This window comes from Ixodes scapularis, unplaced genomic scaffold (assembly GCF_016920785.2).
Source record: "Ixodes scapularis isolate PalLabHiFi unplaced genomic scaffold, ASM1692078v2 PGA_scaffold0__279_contigs__length_252992795, whole genome shotgun sequence".
Lineage (NCBI taxonomy): Eukaryota > Metazoa > Arthropoda > Arachnida > Ixodida > Ixodidae > Ixodes > Ixodes scapularis.
Genome location: NW_024609835.1, coordinates 105,017,320 through 105,044,414, shown reverse-complemented (window position 1 = coordinate 105,044,414; position 27,095 = coordinate 105,017,320). Strand labels below are relative to the sequence as shown.

The following is a 27,095-nucleotide window of genomic DNA, read 5'->3' as shown; positions in this document are numbered from 1 at the left end:
TTTGGTGTGTGTGTGTGTACTGAATGCTCTTTCAGAGCTCCAGTGGCACGGCATTCATTTTCGTCGCGCCCCCGTCGCACGGTTTCTTCTCCCCATCAACACGCACACATATGCGCCTAGACAATGCTCACCCTCGCAGGCGTAAACCATCTGTATGTACGAGTGCATGCATCCACAATGTGGGCGAAGAGGTTTTAAGGGTGGTTTTCCTAACCAATTTCTCCCAGACCACCGCAAAAGACGGCATATTTTTTTCTTCTTGTACACAGTGGAAGTGGGCAGTTTAGAATCTTTCCCGTCTTTTGTTCGAACCCGTCGCAACGTTCCCTTTCCTTTTCAATATTGGCATATGGTTTTATTTACTGTTGCTTGCCATTTTTATTTCTCCGTCCTTTTCAATACGTGGGTTTGGTCTCAAAAAAGGACGATGGTGGTGATTTTTTTTAACGAGCTGCCTAGGCATGCAGATCGGTCCTACAAATAATAGCAGCAAAAGTAAAAGAAAAAAGATGCTTACCGTCTTGGTTATTAGGTACCGTAGTCAACATGTGTAGCAGTGGCAGGCGAACTGCCACGCCTCTCCATTTATGAGGTATTTTTACTGGGCGAAAACAAAGCGGGCCTCTGTGGACCCGTTAAAATTAGCGTGGGGTGGGGCGGGGTCGGCTGTTAAAAGGGGATAGCAGGCCATGGGCGGGACTGGGCTCAACAGACAGCGGGCCAGGCTTTTAAATGTCGGCCCGTGCAGACCTCTAGTGTAACCCCCTCTCTATGTAAGCACAATTGATATGATCTGAACTTGAAACCAAGCTAGTGGCCAGGAAAATTACGGGCTTGGACTGGCCTTTGCCGTGACCAAGTAAGGCATTAACCACCTATCTTTTACTGGTGTTGACAAGGCAGCCCCTCTTTTTTTCTCAATTGTCTAAAATTTCAAATGAAACAGGAGTGCCCTCTCTTCACGAGTGTCCCTGTGCCTTGAACAGGTGTTTGCGAGCTTTTGGGCCATTCTAACCTAGAACATCAAAGTTTACTTTATAACTCTGTTTTTTTTTTTTTTTTTTTTTTTTTTTTTTTACTGGCAAGTGTTTTTTGGATTTTGTTTTTCAGATTTATCCAGAAACATGGCACCCCATAATAGACCATGAACTAATTTCACTTCAGCAAGTGCTCACACCAAAATAGCGTCAACATTAGGGTTTCATGATTTTAAGTGGATGCTTTTTGAGCATGCGTATGGTGTGCTGTTGCCGTTCGTGCTTCTGTGAACACTGCTGTCCTAGTTCTAGTAAGTTGAAATAGTAAAGAAAAATTTGAGAAAATAGAAGAAATTAGGAACATACTTACTCTAGATGTTGCAAGTAGATAAATGCACTATAAACCCTTTCAGGCAGCAGTTCATGGGCTTCATACTTAATATCAAGGCGCCAATGGTTCAATGCTGTGTGCATCGAAATTAAGTATAAACTGCATGTAAGCAATTTGGCGAACGACGAGACAAGCGACGGCGACCCGCTTTGCTGTCACTCGGTCAGTCGCGCGATGAAGCAAACCGCATGAAAGCGACGGGAGCAAGCGACCAAGACGGTGAGCGACGTTTTCTAGAAATCCAAAAACCGAGCGACGCGACGGGCAACACTGAGAAGTCTCCGTCGCTCGTCGTCGGCGCCGTCGCTCGTCTCGTCGCACGCTAAATAGCTTGCATGCGGTTCGGCTTTACGGAAACAAGCGCGCACATATAGCGAGAAGCACAACTTCGATGCCTTACTGCGTCAGTTGAAATTTGCATATGCCGCAAAGGTGTTGACTGCCCTTTATTAGTGACAAAAATGTAAGAATATGATGAACTTACATGGTCTATGAAGCTTAGGCCACAATGTTGTATGGTCGATCCATTCGCTGTCCGATTCCATTTCATAAAAAAGAAAATACAAGAGCTATGTTGAAATATAGATATCAAATGATTAAATGAAAGCCTGAAATATCAAGAAGACCCAAAGAAAACACACGAATTCCACGCGGAACGTAAAAGAACACGAAAACAAAGTTCCGGTGGTGGCCAGTGCAGCACATAACGCGGAACAGCGGCGAGAAACTGAAGGTTGGCTATGGTGGCCCGGAAAGCGTGCGGAGGGCGCGCCGAGTAATGACAGCTCGAGTAACTGACTCGCTGAAAGCGTCTATATCATTACCACACATGAAAATCTGTTGGCCGTGTTTACTGCCGATCAGATTCGCAGAAATTCTGAAAAGCAACAGAAATTTAGAAAAGGTGGCACGTGGCATAATGTGACACTAGTTTGTTTTGAACCTCACAGTATATTGTTTTTCTAATTTTGAGGGTCGGTTCTTTGTACACTCATCTGCCTCTTTCTTAGGCCTTGTTCCTTTCTTCCTGAAAGGTCACATTGTTTCTTATGTGCACATTACCTGTAGGGATCTCTTCTCACGGCGTCTTCTGTGTCGTCTTCTTTCAGGACAAAAACTCCTGGGCTGTGGAGAAGGACATGTACAAACTTCCCCAGATGAAGCACGAAAACGTGCTGGCATTCCTCGGGGCTAGCAAAAACGGGGACAACCTGCACGTGGAGTACTGGCTCGTCACCGAGTACCACGAGCGGGGATCCCTTTCAGATCACCTCAAGGTACAGTTGCCATTTCCCTTTTGCAGCTCTTACAGGGTTTTCCCAGCCGCCTACGCGGCTTCGGCGCTGCGCCGGGCAGAAACCCCGTTTCGCGTGCACCGCCCTGTGATGTTGGGCAAAGCGTATGCGCTCGACTCTTCTTCTTGCCAGGCACGTTGCTCACCAAAAGGCTCGGTTTGCACGTGCTATCAGATGCGAAGCGATTCATCGCTCGTAACGGTAACCGCCTCGATTTAGCCAGACAGGGACGTCGGCATTTCCCTATACTGGCTGTGTTAGCAAAGAGTTTAAAAAATTCCTACCAATAGCTGAGCAAACTGTCAGCCATGGTGGACGTCGGGGAACGCAAAAAGCATACTAATTAGCTAAATAATGATATAAAATGTACTAATCAACTTTTTACCCGGTGAAAATAAGCAGTGCCGGGAGGGGAGAGAGAAATCTGAGGGGGAGGGTGTTGGCAAGGTGGAAAGCCAAGTGCAGTGGTTTACATTACTATCGGTGGGGGGGTCTTTTGGCAGTCGGGGGTGATCTGGTGTGCCACCTTTCAGGCCCACCTGGTGAGCTGGGGGGAGGTGCTGAAGATTGGGGAGTCAATTGCCCGGGGCCTGCGGCACCTGCACGAGGAGCTGCCGGCCAGTAAGTTGGAGCCGTACAAGCCGGCCCTGGCCCACCGGGACTTCAAGAGCAAGAATGTGCTGCTCAAGGCCGACATGACTGCCTGCTTGGCAGACTTTGGCCTCGCCCTCGCCTTCCCCTGGGGAACCTCTCCCGGCGAGGCACACGGGCAGGTGAGCTTCGGTGCTTTGTTTGTCTTCGTTTTTTTTAAGACGCGAGGTCTAAATAAAAACAAACGAGCCTCTGGTCCTCGGGGGGCTTTGACCTGCTCTGTTTAGCCATTGGTGACCGATTGATGCTCTAGGTCACCAATAAACCTGTTGAAAAACATGCATACAGTGCCGTTTGTGGCGCTAAAAGGAATGTCAGGGCGACCATGTACAGAACTGGTTGTAGCAGATGGTGGAGGCGTTGGAGAAAGTGCGGGCGAGTGGACGAGGGCATGCGAGAAACTGCACTACCCTCTTTCCTCTTTCTTTCTCGCTCTCTTCAGTGTCGCGTGGCAGATGCTTAGGGGGGCAAGGAGTGTACATACAAGATTTTGTGTGCACTTTTGCCATTTTTCGCAAAAGGTGTATTGGCAGAAGGGTGCAAATAGGGCCAACCATTCCAAGTTGAAGGAGCACCGACCTGGGATTTGTGCTTATGTCTGGTTCCGAGCTACGTAGGTGTCTTGCCCTTTCGGATGAAAGGAGAATTGCAGTACAGATATTCAAGTTACCATCATTTAGCAACTGGACACAAGCCGAGTAACCCTGCTTTAATTGCTGGGTATTGAATGTATTGGCTAGGTGCATAGAGATTTCTATTTGGCGTGCATATTTGCTCTTAATTTGTGTTTCTATGGATTTTCACTTGTATATTGAAGAGGCTGGGAATAGGAGCTTTGTTTTTAGCAGAATAATGCCATAGTGGGTACTTTGGGACAGCTGTGCTTACTACACACTGCAAATACACCAGTGCGTACCAACAGCTGCGTTGGCACTTGCATAGATGTCTGCCATATTTTGTTGAACCTGAACTTCATCCTTTTCGGCTTATTACTAGTAGGCAGGCCTAGTGTAGACAAAAGGAATATCTTTAGCAAATATCAGGTGCTGGATTTTAGCTTCTTAAATACATTTTTGTCCACCTCCTTACTTGCCTGCTGTATGCACAAGGTGTCAGTTCTTTGTCATTTGCAGTGATGTGATTGCTGCGCCAATTGCGCCAATTGCGCCAAACTGCGCGAAGGGGCTAACCCTGCTGCATTTCGTCAAAATATGGGTAATCTGCGCCAAGTCTGCGCCAAAAAAAAAAAAAAAAAAATCTTTGCCGCCTTTTAAGATTGAAACTAAACTGAGTACCGTAATTAAGCATGCGTGTGTTTTGTGGCACAAGCGGCTGCCCAACACGAAATACCCTGCATCAACCGTCCATCCGGTCTCGCATGGTTTTCCCGCCGTCTCGCTTTTCGCGCCCTCGTTGTCTTGTGGGTCTCGTCTCGCATCATTTTTTTAAATATCTTCAACGATAGACACGGGTGTGCGGACACTCCGACGCTAGCATGCCGGGTACCAGCCATGCCATCATGCTGTAAAACGAAACCACTTTTTTGGAGGGGGGGGTTACTTTGTGAGCTGAAGCACTCGCTCCTAAAAGCAACGGCCATGGGAAAACTATATTTGGTCCCTGTCTAGCAGTCGCCGTAACCGTGTGACATCGGGTGTTACCGTCCCCACGTCGCTGCAGATGTGGCCCTTCCTAAAATGAAACTAAGTACTGCCACATGTTCATCAACATCCCTGTTCTTGTTTAAATCACATGTTTCTACAAAAATTCCTCTTTTACTCAAAAACTGCTGTGTCTAAGTATTGATTACCTAGGTTTTTCTCGGGGGGGGGGGGGGGGGCTGGCTGGCTTTCTTTCGAGAGGAACTCCGGTGCATGAAAAATCTGTCGCAAAAGAAAGTTGGTGAAGAGAAGTAAGCTAAAGCAAAGAAGGCAATGTCTGCATCCTGAACCCGCACAGCGCGCTTGTTTGTCTCGAGTTCAGTCGTTGCACAAAGCGCTCCAAGAACTTTTTGGCCCAGGCTCGCGATGTCTGCATCAATGCACTCAGGTTCTTTTTTTTTTGTGTGTGTGTGTTTAGCTTGTATTTTGTTTGCCGGCCTGGGAAGCACGCGCTGCTGGACTGTTTCTTGTCATATGCTCAACAGTTACATTTTGCATACAACTTTGGGAATCAGTTGGCGACAGAGCGGAGTGGCATGCTTTCGGTTTCGATCGGGCAGCTGTTGTCTCCACTTGTGCAACGAAGCAGCGATATTGCAAGCCTGCTGAAGTTGCCCTCACGTGCATGCGAACATGATTGCACGACAGAGGCACCAGCAGGGAGGCTTGCAATACGTTGCTTTACGTTTGCTTACTTTTCACGAAAATCGGGCACTTCGGGAACCAGTAAAACGGTGGCAAGCAGTTTTTCCGAATTGCTCGGCAACGCCTACAGCACCGTACACTTGTGGTGGGATAGCTCAACAGTAAAAACACAAGCAGCGAGTTCCGTCAGAATACGTCGCATCAGAACACAACACAACACAAACTTCCCTTCGTACATCACTTAAAACTAATATTTTTAGTTTTCTGAGAATATCTGCTCCAAAAGCCATTTTGATGCTCCGAAACACTGTCTTGGCTGTTCCAAAAGCGACTTTTCTTGTTCCAAAACGCTGTTTGTTTGTTTTTTTGCTGCAAAGACCACAATTGCTGCCCCAAAACACTGATATGGCGGCTCTGAAAGGTGCTCCAAAATACCTTAGGCCAATCACATCACTGCATTTGACAAAATGTTCTTTATTTGATCCAATATTTGCGAGGGCAAAAGTCTGTACCAAACAGGTAATTCTCAAATTGGATCCCCAAACTGTTTGAATGTTTGCATACCGCTCTCTTTGTTTCCACCTGTGGTGTCCATCCCGGCATTGCCTGTACCTATCTCTGCTGGCTGCTCGTGTTGCAGGTGGGCACACGCCGGTACATGGCGCCGGAGGTGCTGGAAGGAGCCATCAACTTCAGCCTGGATGCATTCCTGCGCATCGACATGTACGCCTGCGCCCTGGTACTCTGGGAGCTGGTGTCGCGTTGCTCCGCCCAAGACGGCAAGTGCCTGCTCCTCTCCCCTTCGGGCTGGACAACTTCTAGAGGCCTCGTTGGTGCGAGCGAGTGTTTGGAGCGTTGAGCAAGCTCTTCTTTTTAAGACCTCCCTGGCATCCAACCCCCAAGCAAGCTGTGAAGGAAAAAGCTCAGTTGTGACATATTTCTGTATCTGAAGAGACTTGCTGACGCTCCTACATTTCATGCAGGTCTACAGCTAGCTGCACTCACAGTGCCGCTTTTGTTTTTTTTTACCAAAAGGCAGTGGCTACTTCGACGTCCGCGTTCAAAATTATTTTAAGTATTTGATGTACGAGACAACACTTCCTAAAAACATGAAAATATTTTCCAAATAACTTTGATGTCCCCGTCAAAAAAAGGATTTTTAGTTATTTTGATGTTTTGACATGACAGCTTCAGAGTCCAGACTGAGAAGTCGAAAGGGGCCGTAAAAAAAAATATCTTGCTTGCGGGCAACGGCACAGTTCAAAGCGTTGTTTTTGAAAACAAATGTCATGCAGTCGACTGCAGTTTTCATGAAGTGACTGAGAATGCAAAAAACTTCTCAAAGCAACATCAGCTAATCAGGCCACACGTAACATTTGCTTGGTCCTACTGAACATTACAGAATGTGTCACCGTTGCTTTTCATGATTTATTTCACGTGTTCTATATAGACAAAGGAGCTGAAACTTGTGTAATCAAAATTGCAGTTGATTTGACGACATTTGCTGTCTGAAAATATGTAATCTCGTACATCTCCGGCGCAAATTGCAGTACGCGATTTTTTTTTTTTTTTTTCATATTATTTAACATTTTTATTGTTTTGTAGTTAACTTGCTCGTTACCCACAAACCAAAAAGGAAATGTTAACTAAACAATGAACCCTTGACACCCGGTTAAAAACAGGGTGGGAGCCAGGTGCAAAACAACCTTTCAAACGTACGAGGACGCACTTGCACAGAAGTGAAGCATGGAGGCACAAAAAGCGTACTAACTCTCGGTGTAACATAATCTATGCCCTTACATGTGTATGTGAATTATATGTTCTTTGGAAGTTGCTATTGTAACATCGCTTCTCCCCATCAACATGCACACATACGTGCTTACACCATGTGCACGCTTGCTGGCGTAAACCATCTGTACATATGAGCGCATGCATCCAGAATATGAGTGGAGAGGTTCCCCCGAGGAGTGCTCTTCCTAAACAATTTCTCGCCGGCCACCGCAAAAGGCTGATATTTTTTCTATACATTTTTTTTCGGTAGTATGCATTGCAAGGGACAATTTAGAACTTTTTCTGTATTTTGTCCAAACCCGTTGCAATGTTTCCATTGTTTTTCAACTTCGACACAATTTTGCTTACTGCTGCTTGTCGTATTTGTTTTTCCGTCCTTTCCGCGCGGGTTAGGTTGCAGAAAAGGACGATGAAACGTGCTGCCTAGGCCCGTTGATTGGCCCGACTAATAATAGCAGCAAAAAAAAGAAAAAAAAAAAAAAGATGCTTACAGCGTTGACTATCGGTTACCGTAATCAACATATCTGTAGCAGAGACAAGCGAGCTATCGTGCCGCGCAATTTGTGGGCTATTCATACTGGGTTAAAATAGGGCGGGCCTTAGCGAGCCCGTGAAAATTGTCAATAGGCTGGGCCGGTTCAAGCGGCGGGCGGGTCCGAGCCCAAGAGACAGCGAGCCGGGCTGGGCCAAGCTTCTAAATATTGGCTCGTGCAGACATCTAATATCCAGCTCGCCTTTGCTGGGGACTCGATATTTTAAGCGAGACGCATGCTGAAATGACATGCGAGAACTCAGAACATCGCCGCCAGACGTGTTTGGTCCGAAAGGATAAACTGTCCAGCCAGTCAAGCACACATACGCTGAATCAGATTTCCAGTGCCAAGTTAATACCGAAATTTCTTTGACACGCGACAAAGCGACACATGACTCTGTCAACGCAGCACAGACAGCACCATTAAAAACCAAACAGAATCAAACTGACGAAACCACAAAACGGCCACCAGCACTACTGCGACGGCTGCATCCACAAGAGCCGTATAAATAATAGACTTTATTGTGACGTTTTATGCAAGTGAAAAGACACACACAAACACACGTACGTCGAAATAATTTTTTTAGACATTTCGATGGTGGATGTCGAACTCCCTGCCTTGCCAAAACCAACAATTTCAGGTCTCAAAGCGTGGTAAGAAATCGGATGCGTTGGAATAAGCAGTGGCACGTTAACAGGAATTGACTCTTTGTTCTTTTTTTACCTTAATAATTTAATCTTTAAAAAAGGTGCAGAGTTGAGTCAAGTTAGGGAACTGCACTTTGTGAATGCTTTACGAGGTCCTGTCGAGGGTACTGGCTTGGTGACCAGGCCGACACTCGTCCGACGTTTCCTATTTCTCCGGGAACAGGTCCCGTGGACGAGTACATGCTGCCCTTTGAGGAGGAGGTGGGACAGCATCCGACCCTGGAGGACATGCAGGAGGCGGTGGTCAACAAGAAGGTGCGGCCCCGCATCAAGGACCACTGGAGGAAGCACCAGGTCAGTCGCTCCACACAATCGGTCGGTTGGATCACGCACGGTTGGGGAAAACATCCTCAATTTTCTAACAAGGTTGCACCGGTCTTACTTACGCGCATTCATGCCTCCAGCATCTAATAGAGGTTAACCTCCCTCTTTCGAGGTGTACCTATTTTCTGCCTACACGAGATGCTACCTCGGAGCGATGCGAGCGTTGCTGCAGACAGCAAGTTGGCGAGCTACATTCCCCTCTCCTGTAGATGGCATTTGATAATCTCGGAAGATTTGGAGGCCCTATACTTAACCACCCGATACAGGGACCGGCATGGGGCCATACTCTACCCAGGGTGTCTAGCGACTGAAAAAACCAGGAATTGTCAGGGAAATTTTAATTACCAGGAAAAATCAGGGAAGTGTCAGGGATACTGTCAAAAAGCGAGTCCAGTCAAGGAAAAGGAGCCGGAAACGCCATCTAGTGCCCCGAGCCAAGAGTTGAGGACTTGGGGGCAGAAAAATAGGCAATACATTGTGCTTAGAGCGAAGCGCATGCTTTGCTCGCCCGATGTAGAGTGTGCTACCCGATGCATAGGGAACAGCCAACACATCCAGTCCAAGCCTCGGATTGGATTGGATTGATGGCGTGACACTAGGCTAGAGATCTAGTTAGAGCTACTAGATGTAGTAACAAATGGAAAAGCCGCAGACCCTAATCGAAGCCTTAAGCCGAAAGTATCCGAAAGTGCGCATCTGGTGGCCATGCTGCCATTTGGTTATTGACGTAAATGGTTGAGCGACGTGTTTCCGGAAGTGGCCTTTTCGCTGACAATGTCGGCGGCAAGAAAGTGCTCGTTTAATCCGGACTGGACGAACCCAAATATTTTGGAATATGTAAGTTGGACTAAGCCCGTGCAAAATGATCCCCACAGGGCTCAATGGCTTGTGTTGTAATGGTTTTGTATATTTAACGCCTCAGCAGTGGTCATGAAATTTCGCCTAAAATTGTCCGGGAATTTCCAAAAAAATAATTTGCTACCGCCTTCGGGCTGGCTGCGAGTACTCCGTAACCGATGCCACGGCTAGTTTTGCCACAGTCATGCCCGAATCGTAAATCTGTTGTATACTATTCGTTTTTGTATTCATGTCGAGGGAATAGACTACTTCCAAAAATCTCCGTGTGCAAAGCCACGCGCGTTGCATTATGGGACCCATTTGGCCATAGAGAGGAGTGGCACGGTTTTGATTTCGATCGCCCTGTTAACAAAGTAGTGCATCTCGGCACTGCGTCAAAATAATGTGGTGCTCGCCCTCATTTGCACCCATTCGACTTGGCGAGAGCCCCCGTTGAAACACTGCCCTTCGGTCGCTGTGAGGACCTGCGCAGATGTAGCGAGGAGTAAGAGTCCGCGTCCCATTCTTTTCTGGCAGCCTGGCTTCCACTTCAAAGTGCAGCATGACCCTCCCGGCTCGCAGATAATTTAAGCAGCCTAGGACATCGAGGAAACCATGAAACAGGACAAACGGCCCAGTACGCTTGTTCCATGTACCATCGTAGACGTGTTTGCCTGCACACAAACTCTGGCACGTTGGGAGCCCCAAAAAAAAAGAGCGATAGCATTTTATCCGAATCGGTAGGAAGAAACATAAATATAAGAAAATTGCATATTCGAAAATGTGTGCGCTGTATTTGGTTGCGAGGGGCTGTCATGAATGAAGGTTGACAAATCGAAACCTACAGCCCGGCGGCCAAGAGGTTCACGAGGGGCTTTACACGGCACTACGCCGCTGGGATTGCTTCGATTTTGCGAGTCTATTCGTACAATAGCTTGGAGGCAATTACCGCTTTTTGAGCTTATTATTATATTGTTTGAGCGTTGTGGCCGAAAGGTCCTGTGCACCTTTTTGGAGGGGGTAACGTCACTTGCCGTCCAGGGACTGGCTCTGCTGGGGGACACGATCGAAGAGTGCTGGGACCACGACGCGGAGGCCCGGCTGTCTGCCAGCTGCGTGGAGGAGAGGATATCCTTCCTCTACAAGACAGTGCCTCCAACCCCGAGTGGTGAGCCACCTTTAAGATGCTCCGCGGCTGTATTGCGCGGGCCCGCATTCGTCTCTTACCGCACCCATGGGGACGAGCAGAACGCAATTACCGGGTGCCTCCGGTCCATTCCGACTTAGAGCGTAGCAAAGTCTGCAAGTGAATGAGATAACTATACTCTGTGACAACTTTTCTTGGCAATGCAGTGGAGAGGAGGAGAGCGCGTGCACAGCTTTATTCAGTGCTCAAAATGGGAGAGGGAACCTGTACCCTCTACTGCATTGCCAAGAAAAGTTGTCACCGAGTGTAGGCCGTGGACTTTTTGGCGTCAATTTTTAAAGAAAATCGGCGGATGTGTTTTTGCGTTTATTTATTTTTCAAATATCGGCATATTTTAGTGATTTGTTCCGAACAGAATGTCGATTATCGTTGACAAATTTATCACGAAAAGTTAAGAGTTATAGGGGAGGATTTCGACAAAAACTGTTTTAACTGGATGGAGCAAAAATTTACCGATATCGGTGTCTTGCATTTTTATTTAGACACTCATTTGTTTATGGGTCATTTCCCGTTAAAACCTATTCAGTATTTTTTGACGCCGACGAACGTTGGGTTTCAACCGGCCAGCCTACGACCTAGACACAACCGGCTTCCCCGGTGTTCCCGCCGCAGAGGTGCCCCTGCTGCTGCCGCCGGGAGACGAGAAGGGTGCGGATGACGACTGCTGCGTGCCCGTGGTGAACATCAAGAGTGCTCTGGAGACGTCGGTGCTCCTGCCTCCCAAGGAGTCTAGCATCTGAGGGCAATGCCTGCCTCGAGAGTCCGCAAGCTCCCCGGGGGACGGCCGAGGAACAAAGTGCCCGGGCCGTGTTGGACCCTATCGCCCGCACCGGCGTCCTCTGTGCGTGAGAGCGGCAGTGCGTGTGCGCGCGAAGTGGGAGGAGCAGTTCCACGGGTGTTTCGCATCTAGTCAGGCAGGCGGGGGCGGGGAGCCGGGAAGCGGGGAAGCGCTCCCGCCTCCACAACGCTGGGTATCATCCGCCTCCCCGCCGAGCTCTTCTCGAGAGGTCGCCTCGACCCGTTCGAGCCCCCACTGCAGGAACTGGACGTTTTTTATCCTTTTGTTTTTGCAAAAAAGAGAGAAAGAGGACTATTTATGGTTTTTGCAGCAGTCAACCGATCGACGAAAGATTGTGGCCTCGGTGCAGACTGCCTTTCAATGTCTGTTGCTCGGTGCAGACAGCTTCTATTTACATTGTGGAGCCTCTTATTTTAAAAAGCCGACAGAATCCTCAGAACAAGCTCTCGAGGTTTTCTCGTAAACAATAACAGGGTCATGAAAGAAAAAAACAAAGAAACGAGTTTGCATTGGTTGTTGCGCGGCGCTGTACTGCGAGGCAAGAGGAATGTTGTAAATTTGAGTCTTGTTTAGGTCGTGGGTCTGCTTGGTTGTGGAACATGCTGCAAGATCACAGTGGCCCCCCCCCTTTCTGTCGCTGTATGCTAAACATTTAAGCTTGCTAATGTTGCGAAAAAACATTGCCGCAAATTATTCACTTTGGCATATGCTCTTTTGTTTTCTGCATACTTAAGCGATTTTATTTTTCCAGGCTCAATATTTTGAAAATTTTGCTAGGTGTCGGTTTCAGGAATGTTTTGCGGACACAAAATTTCGTGATTAGGAGCGATATGCATTGTATTTTATATTATAGTGCGATATGTTCACGTGATCAATTTTTAGCAATATTTTCTCGGTCGCGAAAATGTTCCAGTTCACATGCTGGATTCAAGAAGAGAAGCTTTTATCAGGAAAATCGAAATTTTCTTCAAAAGCAACTTACTGAGCACCCCAAATTCGTGCGTTTGGGCTTCGAGCCATAACAGGCTCACACTACCGTCTGCATTGGCTTAATTGTCATCTTACTGGGCCGTCCAGTTTTGTTGCATAGGCCAGCAATTGGCACATTACTCTAAAGTATATTGCAGATGCTGACTCTGCAACGATCCTTTGCATTCCTGCAAAGTGTTTTGGTTAGCGTGGCCCAAGATTTGCCCCGGGGCAATGTTTTCTGGCTCGTCCGTGAAAACTCTGGATATTAACGGTCATATTTCCGAGGGGGGTTCCACTTTGTTGGACACAAAGACAAAGAAAGGAATCTTGAATGCATGTGCATGTGTGAATGCATTCTCTACATCTTGCATTGATATAAAGAGTATAAGCCGATTTTGTTTTTATATTTGTTGCTGTTACATGTGACCTGCTCGTCTTGTTTTCTCACGGTGATTTGTACAAGATACAAAGGTGCTGCTTGACCTTAGTAGAAATCGTTGGTCCTATATGTATCTTCATGGCATTTACGATTGGTAAACTCCAGCCTAAATCATGAGTCATCAAGTTTGTGCTGGCAAAAAAGGCCTGGAAGCTGGGCCCCATTCATAAACAAGTTGTGTAATCGGTGTTAAAATTTAAAACAGCAGGCACCTAAAGATGCAGCTTTTGACGTTGAGAGATTTTCCTCTGATGCAATTGTGTAGCCAAATAACCATTCAGGCTTTTCGTGTAATTCAAGAAAGTTTGTGTTTACGGGTAGCCACCATTTTTTCTCATCTCATTTCATCTCGCATCCTCATTGAGACCTGGGAAGCATTGGTTTGTTTTCTAGGAAGCAGTTGCTTACAAGGGGGTGTCCGTGTGAATACAACAGCTACGTTTCTGGAGGGGTGCACTATGAGGCATGCTAGGCATTGGGTATGGCACACCAGGTTGTTCTAGCATAGTGTAGGCACACTCAGTTATAAATTGGAACTTTGCAAAAATCTATGATTCGAGTGTCCCCCACTGGCAGCAAGCTGCCTTCTGGATGTGATGTGCTTTCCTCGTGGCAGCCGTTCTGCAGCGCATAAAGGGGCAGTGCAACGATCTTAACATTGACAGACCATCTTCCCCCGAAAAACTGCTATTCCGCTGTGTAATTGCAAAGGAAAAAATGAATTATTTCCAACCTGCAGCCACGTGCGGCGGTTACGGTAACTACGGTGGCACGTCACGGTGGTACTCGTGGAAGTCAACAAAACATGTCCCTCTTTGCTGCTACACTGGCCAGCAGCCCCGTGGCGAATTGTCTTTTGTGTCGTTCAGTCGCCGCGACCTTTGGCGATGCTAATCCTTGAAAAGTCAATTGCAGAAGGAGCGATGAAGAGAGAACTCACGGAAAACCAGGCGTTTCCCCAGAGAAATCATTCAAAATATTGCGTGAGAGTTGAGGGCACTTTGACCTTAGATTTCTTTAATTTCTAAAATAAAAACTGATGTGTGTATGTTATTGATGATTTATGTACAATGAGCTAAAAAAACAGACATTTGTCAAGGTGTGCTGTGTAGGAGAAGGTTTTCGTGCCAACGAAGCACCTGGGGCGGACTATACGCCTTTCCAAGAAATATCGACCCCAGGGCCAGGAGCAGCAGACAGTTTTCGAGCCCAGTCACTGGGTATTTTTCTGAGGACATTAGAAAGCATTGTACCACAATTAAAAAAACAAAAAGAAAAAAAAAACAAAAAAACTTGTAAACTATTTCTGTTGGGTATGTGCGCGATAGAACAAAAGCAACTACAAAGTTGTCCTTTTTTTTTTTTTTACATCAAGTTTTGGCGGCGTTGTTGGATTAGTTGTGTGTCAAGCGACAGAGCGCTTAGCTGTCGAAAATTATTTACAACAGAAGATAGCCCAAAGGCATGCATTTTTCACGCTCAAAAATAATGTGTTTACCAATAACCATTATATAAAAAAAATTTATTTGAGAAAGATCTCAAATAACAGTCACAGTCGACGACAGTCACATCTTCACGATCGGACGGAATCCAAGGTGACTTTGTTTTGGGGCACGTTTCGGGTAGAGCTTCCTTTTTTTCACAACAGCACCGAGGCAAAGGAACGAACGCGACTGACCTGTTTTCCCCTTGAACCCGGACAACTATTTTTCGAGATGACTGAGGACTACGCAGATTATCCTTGGGGGGGGGGGAGAGAGAACACGAGGGCCGTTTGACGTCCTTCCCCTCCTTCGTTTCCCGTGAATGTCGAGCAGAGAAGCTTGAATGGCAGGCACTTACCAGCCCTATTTTTCACAGTGGAAGATAACACAGAAAGAGTACTCGGCATGTGTCACAAAAATTAAGTGGAAACTTTCAAGCGGGTTCTGAAAACGTTGAATGCAAAACTGTTAAACATAGGCAGAGAATCGTGCTGGGCAGGTTTTTACAGTCCAAGAGAGTGGCAGAAAATTTCTGGCTGATAGGGGGTGCAAGAGTCTCGCCAGCCGCATCAACATAATCAACATGGCGGCGGCTTAGGAGTGTTTTTTTGGAAAGGTGTATACACCGGGTGCAGACTATAGCCCGGAAAATACGGTAATTGGCCAAAGTCCAAAAATCGTTGCACCGCCCCTTCAAATCAACTAGGTTTAGCAACCTGTCATATTATCCATCACATCTTACTGTCCATGGCACAAAACTTCTGACAGTTGACCACAGCAGTACAAAAAAAACAGCTTTATAAAAGAGCAGAGTGAAACCAAATTCTAATGTTCAATGCAATATACAAGTTTTTTAGCTGCACCAAATTTTAAATAAAAGGGGGAAACTTATATAAATGTGGTTTTCACTGCATGTTTATATGGCTCTGCAGACATTAGACTGATTCAACCATCACTATTAACAAATTGACTAAAATTTGCTAAATAACCTTTTAATTAATTAATTAGGATATGTTTATATTACAACCATTGAAACAGTTGTATGCCAAGACTTTATTTTTTGTAAAATTTGTGAAACCATCCTGTGTTCTCGGACATCTGCCCCCAAATTTTCTACTTATTCCGACTTCTTTTTTCCACTTAATCCGGCAAACCCGCGAAAGTGGGCACTATAGCTGAACTTTGCTACATTAGCCGGATAAAAGCGCAAAATTCGGGGACGAATATCGCGGAACATGGACTACTGGTTACGTGAATTCTACAAAATGGAAATCTTGGCATATAACCAACCGCCTCAAAGTTTGTAATAAAAATATATATTCTAATTACAGTAATTGAAAAGTTAATTAACGAATTTTAGTTACTTAATTTGATAATAGTGAAGGTTATATTCCCATCTAATGTCCGCCGAGCCATATAAACATGCTGTAAAAACCGCATTCATAAAACATTTCTCCCCTTCAAAGATATGTTGCGGCTAAAAAAAACACTGTATAGCAGTCAACATTTGTCTATCTGCATCACCCTTGCCCGATGGTGGAATGCATGGATTGGAATGGCATGATCTGTTGGCGACACAATAAATGTGAACCTAGAGCCAAGGACCCTTGAATCTGGAACTTTCACCACAAATTGGTGTGATGTTGAAGAAAAATTTGACTAATTTGGACACCCACCCATAATCTGGAACAAGCTTCGAATAAGCTGCTAAGAACCAAAATTTTGCATGGCAGCTTTTTATTTTTTTGTATGAACTGCATTTTGTTGCCTTGAACAGTGCATGTAGGAAAGGTTGATGCTCCTTGCAGAAGTTCAGCACGGAGCCTATTTTTCTGGAGGTGCACGCACAAACGGAAGGTACAAAAAAGGGCAGAAAAAAACGGGGAGACTTGCCCATCACTGCCAACATTCCTGTTTGTACAAAGCATGCTTTGGTTCCTTTACAGTCATGTGTTCGATACTTAAGAGGGTGGCAGTCAAGAGGAACTCATTCCAACGCATAGATGTGCCATTTCACAACCCTCGGCTTCTCTCCACCTTCTTTTCTTCCCAGTTTCGGTTTTGTCGCCGAAACTGAAATTCAACCTCATAGTCTCGCAGAAATCTCGTAGCAGGTCTATGGCACCCACAGGAGTTTGTTGTTCAAAACGTGCCAAACGGAGCTTTGCTTCCTCTTTTGTTGACTATGGCATCCTCTGAAAGCCTGACGGGTACCTTCATTGGCCGAATTGGTTCATGCAGCAGGACATTCAGTTGTGCAGTTCCTATTTTGGCGGTTTTGTTGCACCCTCACAAGCTCCCTTCTGCCATCGCATCATCCCTATTTGCATTTTGCCTCATCTAACCGCGGGAGAACAGCTGGCAAGCCCCAGCCATGGATGCGTCCCCCTTATGTCTGGCAGGTACGCAAAAGCCCCGGGCAAGGCGCAGTGGTGGTGGATCACTACTTAACGACAACGGACTTGTCTACCGTCTTTGGAGTTGCAGCTGACGTGTTCGTTGATTGTGCTTACTAAATTGTACAAGACCAGTAGTAGCTTGTTCAGCGAGGAACGAACGAGCGCCGTAATGTAACCAGACTAATTCTGGGCGTTTCGTTGGTTCAGCTGTACACATTGTGTGTGTGCGTGTGTGCATGTAAGACTGAGAAAGCCATGTCGGATATGAATTTGTCCCTTGCGGAAGCAACTTCTGTTGTATGTAGTATTGACGACAAAGAAGGACTGAGAGACAGTGCAGGGATAATACTCTCAAAAGTCCGCTCTGCAAGCTCGTGGCATCTGGCGGCTTCCCTCACCACCGGCAGCTAGAGTACAAACCAGTTTGTTTCTGTAAATAAACATGCATACAGTAATGGAATACAGGCACGTCAGGATCTGGTGACATAAAGCAAAACCAGTGCCGTTTTGCTCGAGGACTTGTATCCAGAGAATAGAGGAACAATCCAGTCTGTTTTCTGGTCTCTTGGCAGGTGGATGTGTGCTCCCGAAGGCTTTGCTGAAGCCGAGGCAGGGGTGTGCTTTTGCTTTTCATTCTAGGCTTTTCGACTCTTGCTGAGGCAGCATAAAAGTGAACGAAATCGAAAAGGCTGACAGCTGTAGATGAAAACAAGGTTCTGATAAGTGCCTTTTCGTTCTGCCAACTGTACTTGCTTCCTTGATGGTTTTTCTTTTTGTTTTTATGTCGATCTCCAAAAGAAATCGAGCAAGCCCTTAACTCCTGACACGGGCTTGCAACTGTCTGCCTGGTTAGGGAGAATTCTCGTTTATTTGATGCCTGTCCTTATGTGTAAAAAAAAAAAGAAAATAATCATAAGAGAGCTCATAAGTGCTGCTGTGAAGGAGCAAAATTTTATTTTTAATACCGCAGGTTTTTGTAATTTACCTGATCAAACGGAGTGTTTCACGCTAGTTGGTGTAGTTTAGCTTGTTTTGTCTTGGCAGCATGCCCTTCCTGCCCCCTTTTTTGTCTTGAGATTGTATGTTAGAAGATAATGCTTTTTGGTGTCTTGCTTATGCAATTTTAGAATGACTCGGACTGCGTGAAATAGGGGGCAACGGGGGATGTGTGACGTTTGAACTTTACTGGCTGAAAGCACTAGGCTTTGCCTAGGGGTTAGCGTTTGCCGTCAAGTATACACTGTAGAATCGAGTTTCCGATTGTTTGTTTGTGAAAAGTTTGCAATCATGTTAGCACAATGAGAAGCAAATTTTCATTACTCACCAAACTGTCGAAAACATGATGGAGCAAAATTTTCTCGGCTAAGAGGAAACAAAAATGATAAGGTACTCTTGGAAAAGCAGTATTGGCTGCAGTGTGCTTGAAGTGAGATTCGGTTTGTTTGCAGTAATGGCACTTTGTAATTTGAGCCATGTACAAAACTTGGCAGTGTGCTGGCTAAAGTAGGCTATTTCTCTGGGTTTTGTCCAGCATTACGGAGTGCAAGCTGTGTGTTGGCACCGGCTGTGTGAAGGCCTCAGAAAAGGGTTCCCATGCAAAGGTGCTAAGCATACCTTGTTGCAGTGTACAGATATCCTCATTCCCAAGTGCTGGTTCATCACATTGCCCCTTTGTACATTACCCATTCCTTCTTTTGTTGTTGCAAAACTATGCTTACTCTGTTCAAAACCAAAATAATTTGTGTGCTTTGTTCATATGCCCAGACAGATTTACAATAAAAGGAAACTTATCTACAAAAAGGACCATCTTAATCAAATCTAAATTTGAAAAGTGAATAGAATGGAATGTTTTCACTGCCTGTGAATTGAATATTTTTTTTAACTGTTTATGTTGAAAGCACAAAGGGACCAGTTTGACTTTTTTTTTTTGCTTATCTCGGAAATGCGTTTACGGAAGCAATGTTGGAGATAGGAAAATGCAAGAAGCTCATTCACCAATTCTTTTTTTTACTAATATTACCAGCCAAGATTTAGTCATAATGAAATCAATCCACAAACTGATTAAAAAAAAAAAAAAAAAACTTGCATCAGATTACAGTAATGGAATGTTCCCTTCCCAACCACGCCCTAAAACTTTAATCGAGTTCAGGGTAAGCAGGCACTTTGTGAATCAAAGTTGAATCATGCATCCAGATGTCTGCATTTTGAGACTGGGCAATACGCATGCAAGGGCTTGGCGAAATAGATGTTCAGCAATATCTAGCTAAGCCTCGAGAAAAAGTGCTGAGTAAAATGACACATCAACAAACATATGGCGGTAAAGTATTTGATATGGCTGGTTTCCCAAGGGCAACAGGCTATAATACTCTGTCACTAGTTGCATGCAATACAGGCGAAGGCGACGCCAGGCAAGGGTACAAAGGGGAAGTGTAGGAAGGCTGGGGAAGGAGAGAAACCTTTCTAATGTCCCTAGTGCATTGCCCTCTTCCATTTCGCCTTCCCAGTGCTCCCACTTCTCTCTTTGCCTGCCATTGCCTTCGCCTGCACTGCACACACCATGAAGTATAGAAGTCAGATTGGGTTACGGTATATCTCGAATGGCACACCTTGGCCTGTGTGGTGGTGACATGCAGACCCTACTTATGTGCGATGGAGGTGGATCTGGGTTGTGCAAGGACAGGTGAAGGAGCACTGCAGAAGGTTGAGCCACACTTGCATATTTTATTGATAGTTTCGCGTGATCTGCAATTTGGTACCCAATGGCAATTTTTATTTGTAAGAAACATGCTAAATTCTTACTACAAGTGCTCATGAATACCTTTGGCTAAGATTCCTACTTTTTTCTCAGGAAGAAAGGTAGGGGTAGTCATTTTTTTTCCTCAGCAGTGATGGAAGCGGCAACTGACTTTTTGTAGCAGGCAAAATATTAGCTTCGAGCAGCCACTGACACTTTTGGAGCAGGTGCCAACATGTGTTTGCTCATCGCTTGAAGATGGAAAAGGGATGGCATCGCTACATGGAACGCAGCCATCTTCTTAGAAATAAGGCTCAGGTCAGAGTAAATTCCATTTATGATTGGTATACAAACAAAATTGTAAAATGAACCATAGCAAGACACTTCAGTTGAGATAAGCCTCTCCCCCATTCACAATCGATAGCTCACTTAGCCTGTAAATATAATTCCAGTAAAATGCCAGCAAAAACCAGCATATCCGCCAAGACGTCTATCAATAAAAATATGTCCTCCCAAGTTTTCCAGACCTACAAAACTCAAGAATCCTATATCAAACTGCAAAAATGACCACCCATAAATATTATGAAAGCCTACAGTTGCACTTCAAAAAGGCTTGAGGTACACCTAAGCACTTCTTATGAATTGTGAAAGCGAAAGCATGCATGCCATTCTTCCACTCTCTTATTTATTCTAAGGTGTACTTGCGTTGACGGCGGAGCGCGTGCGCTCCTCGCCGCTCTGACTAAGCGCGGAGTTTTACTGCTATAATTTAAATTATACTTTCTTTGCAAAAATAATCGTGAACATAGGTTTATTTACCGTTTGTCTATATGTGACGCTTTCCATGTGCATTTAACTTGAAATTGGATCAAAGAATCGTTGAGCAAGAGAGGTCCATTTAAGGCTGAATACAAACAAAAAGAAGTGCTTGTTCAAGCAAATCTGGCATTCAGCTTGATCTCTACCTTCACTGCATTCATTAACTATGTAACGTCCCACCCCAACTAAATCGGAATGCAAACGAAAACTAGAAAATTAATGTCCTGTTGCAATAAAGTCAAAACTTAAAAAGAAAAATTTTTTTTAAATTTTCATCTTTTTAGCATGTTTAAACCTTCGTTTGAATTATGCTTCTCAAGTTTTGAACTTGCTAAAAAGATCAAGCCGATTTTTTTTTTTTTTCTAGTTTGGCAGGGACGACAGCAATAAAAGTAGGGTGACCGCCCGTTCTGCGAGTTGCGGAACTGTCACGCATTGAGCGCTCGCGTCCCACGAGAAATTCTAGAATCTTCAAAATGTCCCGCATTTCACACTATCGTAAAATTCACTCTGCAACTCATGGAGCCGCCGAACAACGGGGCACGGGGAAGTGCAAGTTTGCTGGTAATCGTATGAATTGCAATGGTATGCCATTTTATATATCGTCATTCTTGAAGGAGAACCGACGTGCATGTTCCGCTGTGCCTCTCCCCTTGGTGGCAAACTTTTGTAAAATTGTTAGCAAAAAGTTTAAATATAAATTATTGTAATTATTTTCAAATGGCTGTGTCAATGCAGAAGGGTTGATGTGGAATTTTGTTTTAGTGAAGACGGCCACACAAGGCAAAATGCCTGCAACTCACGAAGGTCGAAAATAACATTATGGTTAAAAATTTTTGTAGAACCTTGTTGATAAAAGTAAGCGTTGACAGGCAAAAATAACCCGAAAAAGATTTACTGTTTCTTATTTCCATTTGATGCATTGAGTTTTGCTGCAGTCATTTTTATGTTTTCAACTTCGACACATTTAATAACATATTCAGCATTAAAAGACATATCAGTGGGAGGGAAAATTATTTGAACTTAATTTCTGCTATACAGTTTGTGGGTGTATAAACAGCACAGGGTATTAAATGTGATAACAGAGCCTCAATTCGTGGTGTGCGTGTTAATGAATTTCCTCTCCTCCTCCTCCTCCTCCCCCCCCTCCCCTGCGTTTTGCTAGTAGGAAGGTGGTCACCCTAAGTAAAATGTTAATTAATATGTACTGTAGTACTTTACATTTACAGTAATTCTTTCTCCCACACTGTTATCAGTGATAGGATGAGTTGGTCAATCAACCGGCCATGTTAAAAAAGGATCTAGTGCTAAAGAATCAATCTTTATAGCTAGTGATTTAAATCACATAAAATCTAAATACATCTGAGTTAAATAAAACCTGTCTTAAATCAAATATTGTATATATCAAATAAATTTGATTTATTTTATTAAAAAATTATACATTGTAGCCACGGCACGGAGGCATATGGCAGACATGATAATCAAATGATAGAATCGGGAGTAAAAGGCCCTGGTTCTAACTTATTACAGTAGTTGCCATCCCACTATTTTACACATTTTCCCCGCAACTTTTTGCTCCCAACATTGCCTGAAAAAAGTAGACCATTCGAGTGCAGCAATGCCCCGTAGCTTCAGCTTTTAGTGTGTGTGTGTGTGTCTGCTCTTACCTCAGATGAAACAAACTATACAGTGAGTACGCTGTAGAATACATATTTGTACCATTTTCTTTTTCTACTTTCCTAAAAATTAAAATCGTCCAATATTTATTTGTTTTTTGCTTTGTTTAAGCCCGTTTTGGTGCAGGTATGGCACAATTTTTAGCAAAAAATTGCAGTGGCTTGGCTCGGCTATATACGTAGCCTGAGCTTATGTGCACAAAATGAGAGGCGCTATCAAGTGGCTCCGATGCAGCGTCAGACTTGGCTAATGTGCAACGGAGGCGCATAGCTGGGCACGCGGCGGCACCAGTGCGTCTGCTGCGGCTATGACGTCACTCCTCTGGAATGCGCAGACCTGGCGTGTCACACGGCGCGCCAGCTGTGCGCCGTGGGACACTACTGCTCCTCTCGCGCAGGCACAGCACGGAGCACGGCTCATTATGCGAGTCACGCGAAACGGCTCAACCTCGGCCAGTGTAGCTCACGCTACAAAAAATGGCATTCTGGCGCAAGATGTAGCAGACTTTCGTTCATGGCACAATTTGGTGCAGCATTGCCTCAGATGCAAGACTAGGACAATCCAAGCGATTTAATTATCTTTCCTCGTATCGAGAACACTACCGGTAACGCACGAAATGCTAGTGTAGCCATTTGCAGGGGTTAAACTCCGATGAAAAGGTACAAATACAAATGAAAAAGGAAGTCCAAGTCAACAAGAAACGATCACAAAACCCAGTACACGAGACTTGGATTTATGAACTCGCCCAATTGCGGTCACCCGATCACAGAGCAGACAACCTCTTTGTGAGGCGATCTGGTTTACTCGGCGCATAGAGAAGAAGGCTCTCGTCACGTTGCATTCGTCGGCAATGGACGATCAAGGTCCACGTCGTCCGCAAGCGTCACCCGGGTCGCCCACTGAGGATGGAGGCGGCCCACTGGGACACGTCGGTCGGGAGACTGGGGGCCTTGTGGAGCACCTCCTGCACCTGCGCAGGCTCCACTAGGAGCCGCATTAGTCGGAACTCGTACTGGACATTCCCCAGGAAGCTCGACAGTGGCCTCACCAGCTCCAGCATTTCCAGGTGCTGGAAGGCCTGCAAAAGGATCATCAGTTGCACGAGCAGATCGAGCCAGAGGGAACCGCGTCTGCCCGTCCCAGCGAAGGAGTGGTTATTCGTCTCGACCACCCGGGGAATTAACTTTCTACGTGCAACCTGAATCCAGGTCGCTTGGTGCCTCCTCCGCAATGGGGAGCGCAAGTTCGTCTACTTCTTTTGCAGGGGTTGTGGTGCCGTGCCAAGCTCTGATTGGCTATTGAAGGATGGTGGGTAGACCTTAAAGCAAGCTGCCTTGAGGTCTACTCACTATTCTTCAATCAGAGCCAATTGGAGCTTGGCGTTCTGACGGCACCACAACCCCTGCAGGAGAAGCAAACTTGCGCTCCACAACAAGCCTAAGCGCAGGCACCTCGGCCAAGATGCCAACCTGCCAAACGGAGGTGCTTAGGTGAGCACTTTGTCCCAGAGCCACAGAGGTGACTGCAGCTGCAACTTGTCTCGTAAATTGAATTCTATTTGGAGGCATGATCTGGTCTAAGTGTTGCATTCTAGATGTCCTTCGTCCCCCAAATCTGCATCGCATTGTTTTTCTCAATTTCATTTCGGTTGAATCTCCAGAACCTAAACCAGGGGTGGGCAAGCTAGGTCTCCAAAGTGTCACGCAAGCACCTGCGGATGATTCAAATGTCTTATACGCAAATAGTTTATGCAGTTATGTCTTTCAGAAAACCTTCCAGGACATGAGGCAGCTAGGTTGTTATACAAACCAGAAATAAAAATAGAGGGGAAGTGCCATTATAACCTGTGGGAACAATAACAGCAGAGAAGCACATCTTCAAAATAGTATACAATCAGCTTTTTAAAAACTTTCCTGTTAAAGTTTACTAGGGGTGTAGAAAGGGATCTTTTGTCTTATCCACACTTGAGCGGCGCTCAAATGAAATCCCAGAGACATGTGCCGAGGCTCAAGAGTTATAGGGAAACTCAAGCAGATTCTGAGAGTGTCTATTTATGGTGATAACTCGATCTACGGGCTCTAAGCACCCTAAAAAAGACCAAACGACACTCAAGGGTGGCCTATTTCCCTATTAAAAATCTAATAAAAAATTATGACACGCCCCTCTTTCTGCTTCTTGGAGCCAGGAGACGCCATTGGACAGCTTTTTAAAAAAAAATAATTGCTGTATTACATCTCCTACACCCAGAGATTCGACGTTTCTGTGAAAATATAATGCACAACGCACCTAGGAAAAGCAATATAATAGTTACGTTCAGAATCTCCACACAATCAACTATTTTCATTGGTCAAATTTTATGAAGGTGGTGGGGGCAAGGGGATGCCCCCCCCCCACCCAGAAAATTGTGTCCATATATTTCTATTGCTATGAGCTAATGTATTGGCAATAAAACTAATGTTTATTGGCTAAAACCCAAACAAACAAACATGCTATCAAAAACAAATTTCTATGAAAAGCACTTGAGTGCCCCTTTAACAGCGTACAAAGGATTGGAAATCACTATAATGCAGCACACATCATAGGTTTAACATTATGGTTGTATAAAAGTGGCAGTCTTAAAAAGGCGGGGCAGCATAAAAAGTTTTTTGGGGCAGCACATTGCACATGGGCCATTTGCCTGCTCCAATCCTAAAGCAATAAATACAAGCAAATACAACCATGACGGACTCTCCAGAAAGCCTCTACATGTTTGTCTGCCCCTGTATGTTCCACAGTTTCATTTCCTACAGATTTACACATTATTTACACATGCTGGCCAACTTGCCCGGCAGAACCGGGCAAGTTGGCCAGCACTGCGCAACGCACCGCGACGCAAGGAAGCGGTACGTTGACAGCTTTGAATACTACATCCCACAACAAGAAGGGCCGACAGAGCGACATCAACAATGCTACGACAGATGAAGCCAACGATGGATTCCAAGAGGTTAGACGGAAGAAGAGCACCATGAGAGCCGGCAAATGCAAGTCGTCGAGCATCTCAAGTGCTCGTCGCCCGCGGAAGTCTCTGTTTGTAACACGCCTTCACCCGGATACATCGTCTGAAAATGTTTGTGAACTGTTGACGTCAGTTACTGAGGTCACCTGCTTTGTGTGCACCAGGCTGCGAAGTAAGTTTGACACTTATTCATCCTTCCACATTGCTGTAGACGATGACAAGTTGGACGTCATCAGCGACGCTGAACTGTGGCCTGAGGGTTGTCTATTCCGTCCGTTTTACTGTCCGCTAAAGGACAGCATGCGTTTTGACCAAACGAGCAACCAACCCAGGAACGGCGATGAATAATGCACGCAAACTATTACCAGAATACACGTAGCATACGTGGAAAGGCTGCGAAGTTCATGGAAAATTGTATCGCTTCTGAATATGATATATACTGTATAACTGAGACATGGTTGCGGGAGGATATTCCTAGTACCGAGTATTTTCCGTCCCAGTTTTCAGTCTATCGTGGGGACAGAGATTACGAAATGTGCAATCAAATTTACGGGGGCGGTGCTCTGATAGCAGTCCGAAGCAATTTAGAATCCTATCGCAGACCTGATATGGAAATTTACAAGGAATCAGTGTGGATCGAAATTAATCTTCACGGACAACAGAATATTCTTCTGGGGAATTACTATTTCCCTCCGCAATGCGACTTTTCCACCTTTAGTTCTTATATTAATCACGCTTTGAGCATGATAGACTTCGCAAAATACCGTGTTTTTATTACAGGCGATTTTAACCTGCCTGGTGTGAATTGGGACACTGGTATCATAAACTCGTCCAACTCAGAGGTGCGAAGAAAAGCGAATGATTTATCTCAGCTCGTGAACTACTTGGAACTATACCAAAAAAATTTTCTTGTCAACTACAAAGGCAACGTGTTGGATTTGTTCCTTACAAATGATAACGAATGTATACTAGTACAACAAGCTAGCGCCCCACTTGTCCCTGTTGACACCTGGCATGTCCCGTTTGAAGTAGATTTAAGTATAGCTGATAACCAAGGTACAGCATGTCCGCAAGCGACTGCTTTTTCTTATGCAAAGGGGAATTACCTGGAGCTTTACGAGTTTCTTGCGAACACAGATTGGTCAGTCATTACATCAGGTAAAGATGACGTAGATAAACAAGTACTAATGCTTACAGACCTAGTGACATCAGCTATGAAGATGTTCATTCCGGCTTACGTACATGGTGTCACAGATCACTACCCTTTTTGGTTTTCCCACGAATTGAAACATACAATGAGGAAAAAGCTACGTTATCACAGACATTACAAGCTGACTAATAATCTGTTCTGGTACGAAAAGTTCAAGTCGGAGCGAGCTTTAGCGAAGCGTCTTTATCGTCGGGACCTCCGAAGCCACACTCAAAGTGTTGAATCAAGCCTAAAGCAAAATCCGCAAAGTCTTTGGAAGTATACCAGGAACTTCTCGAATAAAAAGAAAACGGCACAGAAGATAACACTATCTAACGGTTCGGAACATATCAGCAGTCCGAGCGACGTCTGTCAAGCGTTTGCAGATTTCTTTTCTGGTGTTTTTGATTCCACGGGAAATACGTCTCAAACTTGCACACTGCCAGACCAGGAAAACGCATACTTATCAATTCCCGAGCTCAGCATTGACGACGTTTTTGCGGCGATTCGGGCGTTACCACCTAAGAAATCGGCTGGAGCCGACGGAATTCCTTTGTTTATAGTGAAAG

The 27,095-nt window shown here is 45.2% G+C and overlaps 2 protein-coding genes across 2 annotated transcripts in view; one reads left to right on the top strand and one right to left on the bottom strand.

Moving 5' to 3' along the window:
* Positions 1-18,912, top strand: part of LOC8024771 (activin receptor type-2B) — a 66,173-nt gene extending 47,261 nt beyond the window's left edge. The window contains exons 5-10 of the mRNA XM_029990874.3: positions 2,478-2,645; positions 3,197-3,436; positions 6,261-6,399; positions 8,815-8,945; positions 10,854-10,980; positions 11,632-18,912. Of these exons, the coding sequence (XP_029846734.2) occupies positions 2,478-2,645; positions 3,197-3,436; positions 6,261-6,399; positions 8,815-8,945; positions 10,854-10,980; positions 11,632-11,759 (933 nt within the window). The 3' untranslated portion in view covers positions 11,760-18,912. The remainder of the gene's footprint in view (positions 1-2,477; positions 2,646-3,196; positions 3,437-6,260; positions 6,400-8,814; positions 8,946-10,853; positions 10,981-11,631) is intronic.
* Positions 18,913-20,165: 1,253 nt separating this feature from the next.
* LOC8024770 (origin recognition complex subunit 4) overlaps positions 20,166-27,095 on the bottom strand; it is a 28,252-nt gene continuing 21,322 nt past the window's right edge. Inside the window, exon 12 of the mRNA XM_029990870.4 lies at positions 20,166-23,420. Coding sequence (XP_029846730.2) covers positions 23,226-23,420 — 195 coding nt within the window. The 3' untranslated portion in view covers positions 20,166-23,225. The remainder of the gene's footprint in view (positions 23,421-27,095) is intronic.